General features: G+C 41.5%; 2 protein-coding genes across 3 annotated transcripts; one reads left to right on the forward strand and one right to left on the reverse strand.

Annotated features, from left to right (window-relative positions):
- The first annotated feature begins 1,215 nt into the window (after positions 1-1,215).
- On the forward strand, positions 1,216-1,632 carry LOC139591422 (late histone H2A.L3-like). Its single transcript, XM_071429965.1, has one exon. It carries the CDS (start codon positions 1,216-1,218, stop codon positions 1,630-1,632), a length of 417 nt encoding a protein of 138 aa, XP_071286066.1.
- A 7,245-nt stretch (positions 1,633-8,877) lies between these two features.
- On the reverse strand, positions 8,878-15,496 carry NMS (neuromedin S). Of its 2 annotated transcripts, XM_071431159.1 has the most exons (8): positions 15,403-15,496; positions 15,233-15,288; positions 14,798-14,848; positions 13,631-13,690; positions 10,972-11,007; positions 10,528-10,569; positions 9,515-9,545; positions 8,878-9,029 (listed from the first exon to the last, which is right to left on the reverse strand). In XM_071431159.1, exons 1-8 carry the CDS (start codon positions 15,473-15,475, stop codon positions 9,013-9,015), a joined length of 366 nt encoding a protein of 121 aa, XP_071287260.1. In that variant the 5' UTR covers positions 15,476-15,496; the 3' UTR covers positions 8,878-9,012. The 2 variants fall into 2 exon arrangements, with proteins under 2 accessions (XP_071287260.1, XP_071287261.1); XM_071431160.1 differs by lacking the exon at positions 10,972-11,007.
- Between the last annotated feature and the right edge of the window lie 1,418 nt (positions 15,497-16,914).

Genomic DNA, 16,914 nt, shown 5'->3' on the forward strand with positions numbered 1-16,914 from the left:
AAGGTTTTGGGCCCATAGTAGAGGTGTTATGTGACTTGTTTGTGCTTGGGCGTAGATTGCAGTAAGGCACAGACTAGGGAAAAAAAAAAAGCATTTTTGAAGGTAATGTGATGTACTTTTCATTTATAATGTATTGTAGAAGATTTGGGGTTATGTGCCTTGTGTTATTTTGTAAGTTAGCTGCCTCTATTACACAGCATGACTGTACTGTGAATAATTTGGTAAAAGTATTGTCTGGTAATAGGGATAAGGAGTTATAAGCGCTTAGTTTGCTTGGATTTTATTAGGAGCTGGGTTTTTTTTTAAGTTTTACTATTTTTTCCACCTTCTTTTCAAAGCTTATTCTGTTTTTTTTAAAATAGTTAAATCTTTCAGTAAAACCCCTAAATATTAATGTAGTGATGGGTGTTTTTGTATGTTGTCAACAGCTGTGCTGGAAGTTAATTGTCCTGTTTACTGATAGACTAGAAATGTTATTTAAATGAGTAGTTTTGCTACTCCAGTTGTAAGAGTATTCTAGCTGGGCTGGATTTCCTTCATCACGAGATATTAATTTATATACTTCAGTCTGCATTGTGCTATCCAAATCAATTTATCCTTTTCCTGGTACAGAAGACTTCCAGTAGTATTCTCATAGAAGCTAGAGAATACAGCTTAGGGAATTATTTAAAGCTGTGTATGAAAATGTCCTGGAGTATTTTGGGTATAACAAGCTGTAGGCTGCAAGAATTTTTCCATTTTTAGATTTGAAATGGAGGGAAGTTGTAACTTGATAGTAGAAGTTATATTGCAGACTGCTCTTGAAAGAAGAGACAGGCCTCAAGTTAGCTTTGAGGTAACAGTTGTGGTGTTTAAAAAAAATCTTGCTGAAGAAGACCCACCATGCCTCAATCCTCAATACATTCCAAGTAGCAGGGGAAAGCCTCTCTCCTTTTGAGCCCTTCATATCTAACTTCAATAATGCTTGATAAGTTTTGCAATGAGATCCTTCTCTTAAAAGTCAGGCTGGAAAAGGGCAATAACTGTTAAAATTTTAGCTGTGCTGTTGATGAACTGTGGTGTGTGGTGAGCTCTTTCCTCAAGAAAAGAATGAGCTTTCCCTTAGATGTGGAAGAGCAGAACTGACCTTGCTGTTGCCTCCTCTTGCTGTCCATTAGCTGTAGCACCCAAGTGCTTTGAAGACCTCCAGCCCTCTGTGTGTCCTTGCCTGTCAGAATGTCTGGACGTGGAAAGAAACAAGCAGTGGCTGTCAGCCCTAGAAGTGCATCCAACAAGAGCAAATCAGCCAGGGCAGGTCTGCAGTTCCCTGTGGGCCGTGTCTATAGGCTCCTGCGGAGAGGGAACTACGCTGGCAGGATTGGCTCTGGCGCTGCCATCTACCTGGCTGCAGTGATGGAGTACGTGACAGCAGAGGTCCTGGAGCTGGCAGGGAATGCTGCTCATGAAAACAAGAAGACAAGGATCCTGCCCAGGCACATTCAGCTGGCTGTGAGGAATGATGATGAGCTGAACAAGCTCTTTGCCTGTGTGACCATTCCTCAAGGCGGGGTTATGCCGAATATCCCTTCTCAGCTCCTTCCGAAGAAAACTAGTGGAAATGTTGCTTCTCAAAAATATGGTGGTAGCCAGTGAAACTTGCTTTTCCTGGTCTGGTTTGTGCACTTATGGGTGCTGGGGCTCAATACCACTAATTTACTTCTTTGTCAAGTATTTTGCTGCTCATTTTAAGGCATTTTTAAAGTGTGTAATAAAGTTTCTAGAATGCATCACTGATCTCCTTTTCTCATAGATGGAAGAACAGAAAATGAGAATTAAAAAATAGCCTAGCATAGCACCTGAGTAACTTTTTAGAAAGTCCAGTACATGCTTACTTTTGAAAATATGTTGCAGAGAAGTGTTGTGAAGCAGGGAGAGGAGTCAAGACACATGCTGCTGTTCCTGTGAACTTTTCTTCCATCTAGCACAGATTCATTGTGCAATTAGTTCAGTGTCTCAGAGGATAAGTCTACTTTAGAGGTTAGTACCCTGTGTCTTTAAAGTCTTATTGCTCATAAAACTGTAGTGAGCATCTGCTCCATCATTACAGTAAGTCTCTATCAGGGCAAAGCATGCAGAAAGTGGTGGAGCTATGTCTTCTCTCAACACAGATGACAAATTCAGTGTTTTTCTATTGTACAAAGTTATCAAGAACTTGAGAAGGGGTCTACTCCTTCTTCTTCCCTCCAAACTCTGTTGGTTTTCCTCTATGGATTGATATTTTTTTTTTAAATAGTAATTTTTGTGTCTTTAAAAAATAAAATGACCCTTCTACATTCAGGGGCATTTAATTTACTTTGGCTGTCATTAACAAGCAACAGTTCCTCTCAAAGGAAACTTGCTCTGGCGTCTGCTTTATAGCATATTCTTCCTCACAACATAGTCACTGCCTTTTTCCTCTGTATCAGGATGCTCTGTGCTGGTGCAGCAGACAGAGAAAAGGGTCAAGCAGAAGTTGTTGTTGAGAGAAATAGTTCTGAAGTGGTGAGAAACTGAGATGTAGGAATGGAGATGAAAATGCTGTAAATATAGACTAAGATACATGAAGGAAAGAGCAGCATAAGTGTCAGCAGGAAGTGAATGTAAATTTTGTTTGAGGTAGCATTTCACAATAGAATAAAGCAAAGAGTAATTCCCTTTTTGGCAGGAAGAACTGGGTGATACTCTTTTGTTTACACTATAAAGCTTGTCAAGCAAGAAGAATGTCAGGATACTTTCTGGCTGTTCTGGCTCTGTGTTTACACCTGCTGTCCTGTTACTTACACAACAGCACTCCTGATATTTTTTAGACATATTCTTTCTTCCACAACACTTGTTAAAAGTTAATGCAGCTCATTAAGCTTTGAACCAGCCCTTGCAGGGGCCACCAACAGATCAAATGTTCTGCTGCTGAAGAAGAAATAAACACAGTTATAGCTCTTCACTCTTGATGGGTTGTAAGGCAGCAGTAAAGTTATAGATCCTCAGAAACCTGGGGCTAGAACAATGAGAAAAGTTGGTTTGTTGTGGGTTTGTTTTGTTTTTTTTCTTGGAGATGTTGCCCCTTTGAGAGGGGAAAAATGCAGAACTCAGTTTTAGCACCTGATTTTGCAAAACATATGCTGAGGAGTACTTAGATATTTACTGGAGTAGCACTAATTACACTGATAAATAATGATGCATGCATGTAATCATAAAACAAGTTTTCTTCAATGATAAAGTATCTCATTTGATTATAAGGTAAACTCTCAACAAATATTACTGGTTTGTTATGGTCATCTATGTCTTTATTTGTTCTAAACATAGGCATTGGGAACAAGTTCAGACAAATACCCAAATAATGAACACTTGGCTTCCTTGGAAACTTGGGTTTGTGTCCAGATTGATTAATAGGCACTCTGGATGATTTTGAACAGAAATGCACAGAGTATCATAGCAAAATGTTGAGGCTAAGTAACCATACCCTTTTTTTCACAAAAGGGGAAGATAGAAAGCTGTTATCTTAGTAGTGAAGATGCTTAGCTTCATACCCACAAGTAGGCCTCTGTTCAATAAAGTGCTTGGTAAGTATGGAAATCATACTCCTAGGTCTTTCTAATGAAATTGTGATAAAAACTTTCTTTCATGTGATACCATATAGGAGAGCCTCTTCAAACTTCAAATACAATAGCAATAATTTTGCTTGTTCTCTTGATCACCAAAGTTTGCATTTACTTTGATGAAACAAAGCATTAATTGCATGGTACTTTTGCACATGACTGGTTCTCATGTCTCATGCTATAGGTTTCAACTTAGCTCAGTGACCTGTAGCTGAGGCTGGTCTGTGACTTGGTTACAAATCAAAGCAAAAATACTCATTCAAAACACAGCTCCTCTGGCATCTCTCTTGTTACTGATGCTGCAAAACACATTTATCTTGATGTGGTGTTACTTCCTAACTCAGTTATGCCATGGCTCCAGGGTGTCAAGGAAAATAGATGTCTTCAATAACACCCATTAGAGAATGTGTGTACGTGGTGCTCCACAATTCAATGAAGTGGTGAGCAGATGGAAGCATGGGGGTGAAATGATGCCTGGAAAAGCTCTTCTGCTTTTACCTGTCTAGAAGACTGAATGCTGTTGACAGATGTTTTGGTTGTGCAGGGTGCTTGTAGTTCGCTCTGCACTGAGATTTGCGTGTTTATAAGCTTGATATCTTCTGTCACCTTCACTTTCTCTGTAAGGAGAGGAAACAGCCCAAGTTATGGCCTCAGAGAGGCTTGTCTTGGTGAGCACAAGGGATGCACAAGGTCTGAACCCATTTACTACCAGAGCTCGTCAAGCCCAGCACACCGCGGAGAGGGGTAGGGCCCAAAGTGCCTCTACTTTGAACATCCCAAATTTGATGCTGGCCTTGCCCTCTGCTGACCGATCCCAATATTGCAATTACTAAACACCGTTGCCCTCTTGGAAGTCAAGTGCTGCTCTTTTGAATGAGTAGTGAATTTGTGTTATAATCTGAGACTATCCATAGTCTGTGGAACTATGCAGACTACACAGAGCTGTGAAAATGAATGAAATTATGTCATATAAGACTACTGATAATTAAAGGCAATTTTTGGTGTTTTTCATGTTCTCTGGTGGTGTTCCTGGAGAGGCCATGCTGCCCAGCAGGGTAGGTGGCTGTGGCACCTGGTGCTATGCTGACTGAGGCTCCTGAAATTTGCTTCCTTTTGGATGGATCACTCATGATTGCCTCTGGGTGCTCTGAGGTCAGTTCACACACCTTCTATATTTTGGCATTATCTGCTGGAAGTTCTAGTCCATGTTTAGGTATTTTTCTGGTGGATGTTTAGACAGCTGTACTCCAGAAGCCTGTATTTATGTGTAGGCATCTTTCAGTGCCACGATCCAGCAGGTACTATCTGAATGGCTGTTTAGTAATCCCTGGGTGAAGAAGCTTTGTAGTAAATATATCCAGAATTCTTTCCTTTCAAGCTTGCCCTATGTTCTCATTCAGACTTCCTCTATTGATCTTTCAGCAGGTTGAAGGCTAATAGGGAGATGGTGTTTGGTGTACAAGGCTCTTTGCACCAGAGAAATGTCAAAACTTTAGGTGGTGAATCATAACCTGCTATAAGATCAGTCACAGTTTTGGTTTTGTACACTGGAAAAGTTGATCCAGAAATGACTGAAGGAGACTTAGTATCTCCTTCTAGTTGTTCAGTGCAGAAATCTATCAGCAATAAAGACAGTTTATGCAGTCCAGCTCAGTCAAAGATATGTTTCTACCCTGTTTAATAAGGTAGAGGAATGGCAATTGCAATGTGGGAGTTGTCTGGAGCAGGTAAGTAAGTTTTAAGAGTGATTGTCCTATAAGCAAGTGCTAGATATCCTGGGATCACTGCTCAACTCTAAAATCCCAGCAAATAAGTAAACACAGGCATTGATGAATGGTGGCAGGAATGGTGAGTTTAAAATTAAGCATTTTATCATTCCTCACCTCACGCTTTCCTTCTTGCAAATCAACCCCACTTCATTCAGGGTTTGAACTTTCCTTGACCTTTGCCTTTCCTCTTTGCTGGTTGTTCCCCTCTTTCTTCTCCTGTATTACTCTGTACATGAAGCCTCACCTATATTCAGCAATGCAACCCCTCCCATGTAACAATCTCTACAGTTTCTTATTAATTTCACATTGTATTTTGTGATGTCTTCAACATTATATTTGACTGTCTACAGTTACCCATCCCCTTTGCTGCAAAGTTGCAACTGATTATTCTTCACTATATGCAATCACTTCCTTTCATCCTCAGTGAGCTGTACATATTTTTCCCATATATATCTTTGCCAGGGTCATTCTGAATGCTGACTCTGTCCTGCAGCACTGCCATCCCTCGCAGCTTGCAGTCACCTCAAGATTTGCTAAGTGAGCTCTTCCCTGTGGGAGCTGAGCAGGGAGCGAGGCTGTCCAAGGCACAGGATCACGAAGGGAGCAGAGAGAGGGAACTAAACCACTGAGAAGGTTTTCCCCTTGTGCTTCATGCTCTGTCTCTGGTGAGCAAAATGTCGTGAGGCTGGGCAGCACTTGCTCCCCCACACATGAGTGCATTTCCAGGTCCCTCGCTGTGTGCTCTGCTGAGCAGTGCCTGGCTGAGCCCAGCTCCTGCAGGCCAGGCTTTTAAGGTCCTAGGCCAGCCCAAAGGGATTTTTGAGTCAAGTTAGGTGGCACAAAGATGTGCACTCCTGAATATTCCTGCCTTTCCAAGAGTCCACCAAGCTGTTCTTAACCACATGCTCTAAGCTGTGGTAACTGGTTTCAGGAGTTAAGTGCTACCAAAAAATTTCCTCTTTGCAGCTGAAACATGTTGCTTCTCAGTGTAATTGAGTGTCCCTCCTTTCTGCTTTTTATGACAAGAGGATGGATGGATTTCCCAATTTACTCTTCTAAACATGCTTAGTAATTTGAATATCTAGATTTGTCTCTTCTCTGCCTGATAGTGAGAACTGAGTTTTCACCTCTTTTTCTTGCAGAAATGCTTCTGTGCTTCTGATTGTTGTCACCTGTGTCTGCACTCCTGAATTTCTGCTGTGAGTTTTGCAGTAGGATATTCAGAAAGAGTTTCAGGCCAGAGATGACATTTGCATTTCTATATTATTAATTTCTCCAGTTTTGCAGATGACATTTGAATTGCTCGAGGGGGCAAAGATTTCCACTGAGCAGTGAACAAGAGCTCTTCTGTGCTTCTTACAGAGGAGCCACAGTTACTACAGATATATGACTGAGGAACCTAAGATAGGTTCTCACCTGCAAATTACCACCTATTTATCAACCTTATTTAAGTTTCAAGGCTCAAACAGATGTTCTTCTTGAAACCTGTTGTGGATGATGGAAGCCTTTGCTGACTGCAAGAGGACAGCATGGGTTGCCTGTGGTACAGTACTGTTTCAGTTTCACCTCAGCCATCTTGTTTACTTTCCCCAGCAGGATGGGGAGAGAATTGAAGGGGTAAAAGTGAGCAAAGCCATGGGCTGAGATAAAGACAGTTTAATAGGTAAAGCGAAGCAGAACAAGGAATTCATTCACTGCTTTACATCAGCAGGCAGGTGTCCAGCTATCTCCAGGAAAGCCAGGCTCCATCACATAACTGTGACTTGGGAAGACTAACACCATCATTCTGCAGGTGTTTCCCTTTCTCCTCCCCAGCTTTTGTGGCAGAGCATGACAGCATACAGTGGGAGATATCCCTTTGGCAGTTGTGTCAGCTATCCCAGCTGTGTCACCTCCCAACTCCTTGTGCACCCCCAGCTGCCTCACTGGTGGGGTGGGAAACAGGAATGAGATTGTGCAAGCCCTGCTCAGCAACACCTGAAATATCCCTGTGTTATCAACATTGTTTTGGTCAAAAATCTAAAACAGCACCATAAAAGCTGCTATGAAGACAATTAACTCTATCGCAGCCAAGACCAGTACAAATACTTATGTAGAACTGAGCAAAATTTGATACTTTTCAGCTTTGGTCTCAGATGAAACAAGCCAGAAGTGCCATTGCAGTGCTTTTGAAATCATTATCTCTTATTTATTTGCATTGCCAGAGTGCATCCCCACCACTTGTATTTGGCTTAGTTGTTCCTTCCAGAAGAACATCCTAACTACTTACAGATATTTGAGAAGCCAGAGGAGCCAGCATCCCTTTGGTAGTTTTTCCAAGGGCTAATAATTTTCCTACAGGATTTGACAATACACTGAACAACAGCTGTCTCCTTGATGACCCTCCTAGTCACTGGAGGGTCTATTGGATTCCCCTGAGGGCATCCCTCCTCTAGGCTGAACCAGACCAGTTGCCCTTGCATCTCCTCAGAGGCAAGTGATAGAGTTCTCACCCCTTGAAGGCCCTCACTCCAATTTTACCATGGCCTTCCTGTATTCTGAGCTTCCAAACTGAATACTCTGCCTTACATGCAGTCAACAATTCCCCAACAACTCATCCCTTCCCTCTAATTGCCAGCCAAACTTCTATTAACACAGCCCAAACTGGGAACTTATCCATATAAAACCCCACCAAAAACAACCCCACAAAATGACAAAACACAGGTATCTCAGGGTTTGTTTTCAAAGACAAAGGTGTCTCTAAAGCTGGTTCACATGCAGCTGTGCCACCATTACTGGAACAGTACTATACCACAGTAGCCAAAGAGAAGGAGTGATAACAAAGGGCTTGAGGAAATCAGTGCTCTGTTCAGGAGTTGCAGCCTCATTTGTATCTCCAGCCCCCCACTTTTACTATGCTCTTTTCTTTCTAAGGAAGTAACTGCTTAGTACCTAAAGTTTTGTGCCCATAAATGTCTCCACATACCAAAACACTCCATACAGTGCAAGCACATCAGCTGCACTACATTTTCAAATGCATGATTTTAGAAAAAAAGGGCAGATGTTCAGAATATTTCCCAAAAGTGCCTCATTTGTGCTTTTTTATAGCCAGTAAGGCAAGGCTGAAAAAAATACATCATCTGATCAAATAATATTTGTATGTAGCTGCAGTACTTGTTCCTCTTCTTTCAAAGTGCCTTGGATTCATCAATTATCACACTTGAGCACTTAGTTACTCAAAATAAATCATTAAAATGTCCATGATGATTTTAGTATAGTGTTGTTCAGGATGCCTATTCTGAAATAACGGGGAAATATATTATCTAGTCAAAAGGACAAGCTTATAATTTATGACCCTATTAAAAATGATGTTATAAATTTCACTGTTGCATTTGAAAATTGTCAATATTGAGATGATGGATTTTCTTTGATTACAGCTGGCAGCAGGCAGTGCTAGACTATAGCCCAAGGAAGCCTAGTATGTGTTTCAATAAAAAAAAGGACAACAAAAAGAATTACTGATTGCAAATTTATTACATGGAACAGCAAATTCCAGACAACTGAGTAACATAATAGACAACCAGTGCAATGGGAAGTCTCTTTCCTTTATGTAAACCAAGTCATCAAGCTGGTAAATGAATCCATGAACTTCATATTCCACGATATTCTGAAACAAATTAACACAGTATCAGATTTTATGTTGAGATGTTGATCTGGATATGACTTAGTACTCAATTCTGTACATCTGGTTCTTTTCAAAGTTAGAAATTAAATAGCTTCAGATTCTAAAACCAGAAGATTTTGATATTTGAAGGCCTAGAAAAGCACCCAAATCTGTTATTTGTACTCAAACATGAATCCCTTTCTTCTCACACAGTTCCCTTTGTACCATGTTTTAACCATGCTGACCTTATTTTAGAGTATGGCAGCATGACAAAGAAAACCATCCCTCTGTCAAGGGTGTGCACTCTAAGTCTCTGAGCATGAAAAAGCCCTACATTTCTGTCAAGACAGCTCTTAGTGGCCATATGAAATGTGTGTATCTAGGTTTGTACTAGGTTTGTATTGCTTCTCAGTACCTTCTTTTCTCATGAGGGTCATCATTGGTGAAACATCAGAAGAAATTCTTGACACTTTTGGTTGCCTACTTACCACTGCCTTCAATAGTTCTTCCATTTCGAGGCTGTAAAACATAATTAGATGATTGTAAAGAAGCAATGGACTACAGACTTATAAGCACACCAAAATACCTCCCCATCATGCAGACAGGGTACTATATAAAACTGCAGTGAGATTTTCTTTAAAACAACACATCAAATACAAAGGAGATCCATGCAGGGTGAGTTATGCTTTTGAATATGAGAAATTTTCATTCAGCCTCTGCCCAAAAAGCTGAACATTCTGACCTTAATTATTCTCATTCAGGATTTGGGTTTAAATTCATAGGGGTAGTAAAGGTACATGCCTAAGAAAGAGCATGTAAATACCAGCACTGAAAGAACCTAGATGAACACACTTGAAACAACAAATAACTTGAAATTAAACATAAATGACAGCTGAATTGGTACTCTGGTTACCTGCTGTGACCTACTTTACAGTATTTTAATTTTTTTTAAATGTGTTGAAGATATTCCTAAAAATTAGTTTGGTGTTAATCAGAGTGTATCCAAAGCAGCACACTGGGCATCAGACCATGTCATAGCTCAGCAAGCCAATGGGTGAAAAATGTGAGAGAAATTATGATAATTTTGCTTTGGCTTTTTACCATTATGCAGTGTGACTTTGCTTCCTGGGCAGACCTTTCAGACCAGGTGGGCACTCAGCTCAGGCACATGTTTGATCTAATTTATTTAGCATCAGTGCACCTTGACAGTCTCACAGATACAAGCCACATGGATGATTTGGCTCAAGATAAAACATTAGCAGAGGCAGATCTTCAAACAAAAAGAAGTGTTTAATCTACCAGTACCCCAGATCTCATTATCTTGTCATCTTTTAGTCAAACCAGAGCTTTTTGAGCAAATGGCTCCCTAAGCTTTCAAGCATAGGGATATTTGGCCTCTACTCAAAACAACTGCAGCTAGAACTTGTGAAACAGCTGCTCATCTGTGAACATATAACAATGTCTGAGATTTACGATCTTTAAAACAAAGAGATTCAGATACCCTGAAAAGGAAGAAAGGCCGCCCCAGAGTTCCATGACTGTCCTATAAAATCAAACACAATAACAAAATACTTTAAACTCAATTCCATAGATCTGTTACCAAATTTTAGTATTCTATCAGAATATTGGTAATTTGGGGCCTTTTCCAGCAGCATGCAAACAAGATGTTGATAGTCCCCAATGCCCATTCATCTGGAATGCTGATTAAAAACTAATGCCTGAAGGACATGGTGTCTAATGTAAATAAACTAGATTAACATAATTAAAGATTCACAGGGTTTAGAAGAAATATAAAAGGAAGCTTTACACGTAGGATATGAGCAGGGTCAGCACAGATCACTTCCCAACCACTGGAAAAACCCAGGCTGACTTTAAAAGAAACAAGGAAAGGGACATACTTCCCTATCCACTGCTACTGCCACTGCTTGTCTTCATATTTACATACCTTCTTTGCAAACTTTGCAGAAGCAATCTGTGATTCCTGCAAGTGGACACTGTAGGTTAATCAAGGTGCTGGCACGTTTTGGTTTGTTACAGTGACCCTCTGTTACTGATGAGCTTGGAACACTCCATGTGAGAAGAGAGATAACCCTACACTTATCACAGACAGATGTAAGAACAGCAGCAAATGGATCTTTTAAAAGACTGATGTGAAGCCTTGCCTGGAAGTTACTCAGTTCATTTCCATCATTCAACAGGCTTCCCCTGCTGTACAGCAAAGTGCAGCTGTGCTCTGGGGGGTGAGGCAGAGCTCAGCCTGGAGCTCCACTCCTCAGGCTTGAATTGTACTGATAGCTCTTATCTTGTTAAAATGGGGCTGCTCTTCACCTTTCAGACTGCCCTTGGTTTTAACCCAGGAAAGACTGCTGGCTTTAAGCCTTCCCCTGCACTCTTTATTCTTCAGAAAATTGCTCATTTTTCTACTCACACTTACTTTAAGGAATAGAAACTTTCCCCATGACTTTATGTGAGCAGACTGAGTTCAACACATGATGCAGCCCTGAACCTGCAGCCTGGATGGGAGCCTTCCTGCCCATGACACAGCAGCCAGGCTGTATGCTCCCAGCCAGCCAGGAATGGGATGGCTGTGTGCCATCAGTCACCCATCAATGAGTGGGTTGAGTTACCTGGAGTGGGCTTGAGAAACAAACACGTGTCATGGGCAAGAATGTGAAGATGGGTGAGAATGCAGGAAAGCATGTGGGTGGGAAACCGCAGAGAAGGAGTTTTAAAAGACAAAATACACAAGCAAGAAACAGGGAATCATGGTTCAGGGTATGAGAAGAGGATTTCTTCGGTTCAAGCTGCAAGACAACAATTTATAGAGCGACTGACATCAACTTACAGGGCTATGAAATATTAGGGAAACAAATATGCTTGCTCAACCAAGGTGCTGTAAAAGATGCAAAGAAGGAGACTACCACAGAGAGACAATATGAGTGCTACTTTTGTTCTGATTTGATTATTACACACCAAGCAAAGATAGAGACTGGCTCATGACTCAGCCTGCAGTTTCAACTATGCTAATTTATAACAGGTGAGAGATTACTATGTGGAAGAAATATGGTAAAAACTGAGCTTTTAAATATCTTTGGGCTGTAAATCTCAAATACACAGGAAAGTGACTGGACATTGATGTTAAATATTCTTAGTTCTCACAAAACATTTTAAATTCCCCAAGTGGGGTTCAAGTCCCATTCATACCCAAATTGCCATGGACTTTGCCTTTCACAGTGCTGAGGCTTCATGCCTTCTCTTAAAACCCCATCTACCTTCTCTGTAAGATCTGTAACTGACTGATTTTTTTTTTTTATTCACAGAAATATAGAATAATGTAGAAAGTTACATTCAGCTGACATTAGTAAGATTTCATGACTCTTTCATTGGGTTCACTACATACAGACTCATGTTTGTAGAGTCTTCTGAAGATTCCTTGTGGGCTAAGAAAGTAGGACTTAATGTAATATGAGATTTGATCAGCTGGGTAAAACTTCACATGGTTCTTTTTCCATATTTCACATGTTTTATCTGCTGCTTTACTCAGACCACACCTAGAAATCGTATTGCAGATGTGTAGCTCATATTTTTTGAAAGGCTATTGTATGAGATTCAGCTTCCAATCTTGAGAAAACAATTTTTTGCAAAGTTAGTAATTAAAATAGTAACTAGGAATAAGACTCTGTTCAAAGTTACCAGATGATTCTAGACATTCCCTCATTGGCTAAGCTGTGGAAGCATAGGAGTAAATAGTGAACTCAGAAACATTTATTAGACTTTATTACTAAAATGCTATCATTTTTTATACAATCAGCTTCAGTATTGTAGACTTTAGTGACTGCTTCAGGAAAGCATGCTTGGAATTATAATAAGCTAAAGACACTGGCAAGAAGAGATACTGAAATGCATTTCAAAATATTGTTGTTTTGAAGGCTCTACTCCTGTTTTGAAACAGCAGAGGACTCAGCCTCTACAAGTAAATTGGCCTTTTTAGCATATAGCCAGGGCTGAGTGAATTTTATGGAAAAGGTTCTTAATGAAATGGTGCTAATAAAAAAAGTGATATAAATCAGAACTGATACTGAGGTGGGTCCTTATATGACTGCACCAACAAAAAAGAGCTATACTCAATAACTCCTCAACCTAATCTCCTTACTCTGAATCAGAAACACAAAAAACCCCAAACACAAATAGAGTATTAAAATCAGTAAATCAACTCATACACCTCCATGTTCAGCATAATCTAAGGTTTGCTATTGAGCCAATGTTATGTATATTTTTAGTGTATTTAACCCTGTGTTATTCAAAACTGAGGGTCAGGTTAAAATACTGACTGTAAGTGAATGTTTTGGTTCTTCAGCTCTGAATTGGTGAAAAAACATCAGTTTCATATAAATAATGTAAAGTAACTAAGAATTACATGCAAACTACTGACAAGAAGAAAATCTTTTATACTTTTATATACCCTCCTACATCTCTTAAACCATTACAATATTAGATTATACATTATTGTTTAGAGAGAAATGTCAGAAAGTTGGTTGTAGAGTGGTTGCTTTTTAAGTTTAAGAAGCGGGTGCTTTGGAACAAAGCAAGCAATTACATCTTACCTCATTTTTATGCATGCTGTTAAATATGGAATAACAGAGATCCAAAACAGTGCTGGAGATCTGAAAAAAAACAACCATACTTTAATACATTTACTGGGAGAACATGGTGTACATGGTTTGATTAAAAACAAGGCTTGATTCTGATCCCAGATCAATTTAGATTGAGCACACTTCACCAAAAACACTCAGAGCATGGGAAAACTTACTGATGCTATTATGAGATGAAAAATTACTCTTTTATTTGAGGAGAATACACACAATACAATTGTTGTCAATACAGTCTGGTGCTATAAAGAGATCAAAATCAGCCTCTTGTATTTAAAATGCATTTCTTGTATTTAAAATGCTAGTTCTAGGGGTAGCTTTGGTTTTTGGCATGTTTAATCTATGCTCATTTTTAACTACAAGCCTTTTGGTCAATCAGTATTATAGTCTTTAATCATATACTGAAATAGACTGTCCCATACTCATTGTCACTGGACAGGGATTTGCTTGTGCATGCAATCACATTAGATGAGAGCTACAGATTCAAAGGAAGTGAGGTGTAAGACACCTGAGAAACAGGCTCTGGGAACTGTTTTCTACAAATTTTGGTTCACAAAACTGTAACATTTCAGAAAGAAAAAATATCAGAACAAAATGTTCAAAATTTCCAAATACTTCCCGATCCTGCAAATATTTTTCACCCTGCTTTGAAAATGAACCTTGGGCTCAATATTAAATGCAGTGCAGCTGATCTTCCACTTTACAGTGTTTGTGAGCCTTGGGCCAGCAGAAATTATCTGTGAAAACTTCCCCTTGCTCCCCCTCTCCTCTGAGCACCCCAGAAAAAATCCATCCACCCATGAAGCACCGAGCCAGGACCAAACAGGACCTTTAAATCCTGCAGAACTGTCTGGCACTTATTACTACAGTGTTAGCTGCTATTGGCATAATATTGGCACAGCAAGAATGGGGGAAAAAAGTGCTTTTCTTTAGGTCTGCATTAGCTTCACAAGGAGGAGAGCACACACACCAACAAACTTGCCCTGCTCTCCAGAGCTGCTGGCTCTCTGGCGGAGGCTCTGCCGCCTGCAGACATCGATGCTCCAGGTTATACAGGACAATTAGTGTGTCTGGAAGAGAGAGTCTCAGCAGATCAAACACATTACACAGGAGTCAACTTACCTGGGGTTGATCGGACATTTCCATCCACTGACTGAAACACAGTGCCAGTTGCTTTAAAAAGTAAAGAATAGACATTAACAGTGTGTCCATTATACCTTCGGACCTGAGTTTCTGCTCGGGAAGTCGGGGCTGGTTTGTTATTAGCCTGTCCGTCTTTGGCTGACCCAGGTGTCCCATTCTGCACCCTGCTGCACTCCACACCCCTGCCCATACCTGTTCCACCAGGGCGCCAGCCTCCCTCCTCTCTTTACCAACCCCCAGGGTGTTCAATAAGGTGTTCAATAAGGTGTTCAATAAGGTGTTCAATAAGGTGTTGCCAGTCCGTTGCCGATTTCCCACCTCATTTCCCTGCCACAGAGCCTCGTTTCCCACCTTCCCCGTGTCTTCCCTACCTCTGCCCGTCGCATCGCTGCCGGACGCCAGTGCCAGACATACCTGGTTCGGGGGCAGCTCCAGACCGTCCCGGTAGCGCGAGAAAGGCTGCGGGAACCCTGCGGGAGGGACACGGCTGCGTTGGGATGCCGCGGAGCCCAGCCAGGACGTGGCTCCTGTAGAGGAGCCGATCCTTCCCGGGTTCTCCCGCGTTCCCCCGGTGCCGGACGTACCTGAGCCCCGCGGGAGGGCGCAGAGGCAGCAGGCGGCCAGGAGCCAGGGCAGGGCGGGCGGCGGTGGGGGCATGGCCGGGTGGGGATGGACGGACAGACGAGCGGACCGGCTCCTTTATGGGGCCTCGCCGAGCCCCATACGGAGCCGCCGAGCCAATGGGCGCCGGGGCGGTCCCAAGCACCGCTCCCACTGTCGCTGCCGGTGCCGGACCAGCATTGCCGCCCCCGCCGTGACGAGAAACCCCCGCCCCAGCATTAGGGACCCCACTCTCCACCCCCTAAAACCCTCCGTCAAAACTGCTTCTCCAGAAGAAGTGACCGAGAGGAAAGAGTGAGGGATAAGAAGAAGATGCTGTGCTTGGTCAAGTGACAGAGCAACAGAAAATTCAGTTTTGTAGTAGGGCTTGCTGAGTGTTTGGAAATTATTTCTCTTCATGGCAGCTTAGGAAATAAAGTTTGTCTTCTAATTAGAAGGGTTGTGAACTTTCATATTGAACAAGTTCCATTTTACTACATTTACCTTCACATGAAATAAAGAAAGCCATCCACCTTTTAATTCATTTCATAGTGGGTATGGCTGTAAAAAAGATACAGATCTACTATCAGCAGAAAGCTATTCTTCTTTCTTCCTGATTTAATCGCTGGGTTTGATTATGGAAAACTCTTCCTGGTTTTCTCTGTGCAAGTTCTAAGAGCAATGCTTTCTAATCAGATCACAGACTTAGAAAGGCAGAGTCCTCCCAAACTCTTTTATTTAATAGACTTTGGGCCTGCTGAAGCAAATATATATTCAGTTGTCCGACTTCTAACATGGTAGGGTTGGAACTACATGATCCCTTCCTATCCCTAACTATTCTATGATTCTATGTATTAGACCTGCTTGGGAGGCAATGGCTCCAGTGTGGGATATGAGATACAAAAAGCTGCAGAAGGTATTATTGTCACAGCATCCCACCTCATCTCATAATGTCCCTCAATGGGTGTGCTGCACACTAAAAGGATGATGGCAGGACTGGTCCTGGTGAGAACATCTCAGAACAGTCAGGGAGGAGACACACCTGCTTTCTCACACAGGAAAGGGGAGCCAGACTGGATCGACTTTTGTCAGCTACACAGCTGTGTGTCCTGAACACCTAAAGAGGCACAGGAGCAGCTGAGTGACCCCATTAGTTCACCTTTTTTTCCTTCCCCTGGGAAAGATGGCTGCCTTTGCCTCATCACAGCCTTTTGGGGGCAATAATCTGAGTGGGGAGGTGTCAGGAGAGGTCAGACATTGCTGGAGCAGACACTCAGTTGTCAGATTCTCACTGTCTTAAGTGGAATGGGAGATTCAAGACAGGGTAGAATTCAAAGAGATTAGTCCCTCTGACTGTATAATTTTTATCCTCTGTGGGAGCTAAAGCGATTGCAGCAGGTTTTGTGATGATGGTTTCTCACAGCAAATCTGCCCAGGATTTCATTAACAAGGAGATGCAGCATTCCAGGAAACCCATGGCCCCTTTTTGCAGAGAC

The sequence above is a fragment of the Agelaius tricolor genome, unplaced genomic scaffold (genome assembly GCF_023055355.1).
Source record: "Agelaius tricolor isolate 1412-34295 unplaced genomic scaffold, bAgeTri1.0.p SCAF_7, whole genome shotgun sequence".
NCBI classification, from domain to species: domain Eukaryota; kingdom Metazoa; phylum Chordata; class Aves; order Passeriformes; family Icteridae; genus Agelaius; species Agelaius tricolor.

Bases quoted from the DNA above. Each gene is read 5' to 3' on its own strand.
- NMS (XM_071431159.1), bottom strand. From the start codon at position 15,475: ATGCCCCCACCGCCGCCCGCCCTGCCCTGGCTCCTGGCCGCCTGCTGC. The intron at 15,289-15,402 runs GTACGTCCGGCA...TCCCTCCCGCAG, and splicing joins CGCCCTCCCGCGGGGCTCAG to GGTTCCCGCAGCCTTTCTCG. The intron at 10,570-10,971 runs GTATGTAAATAT...TTGATTTTATAG, and splicing joins CTGCAAAGTTTGCAAAGAAG to GACAGTCATGGAACTCTGGG.
- LOC139591422 (XM_071429965.1), top strand. From the start codon at position 1,216: ATGTCTGGACGTGGAAAGAAACAAGCAGTGGCTGTCAGCCCTAGAAGT.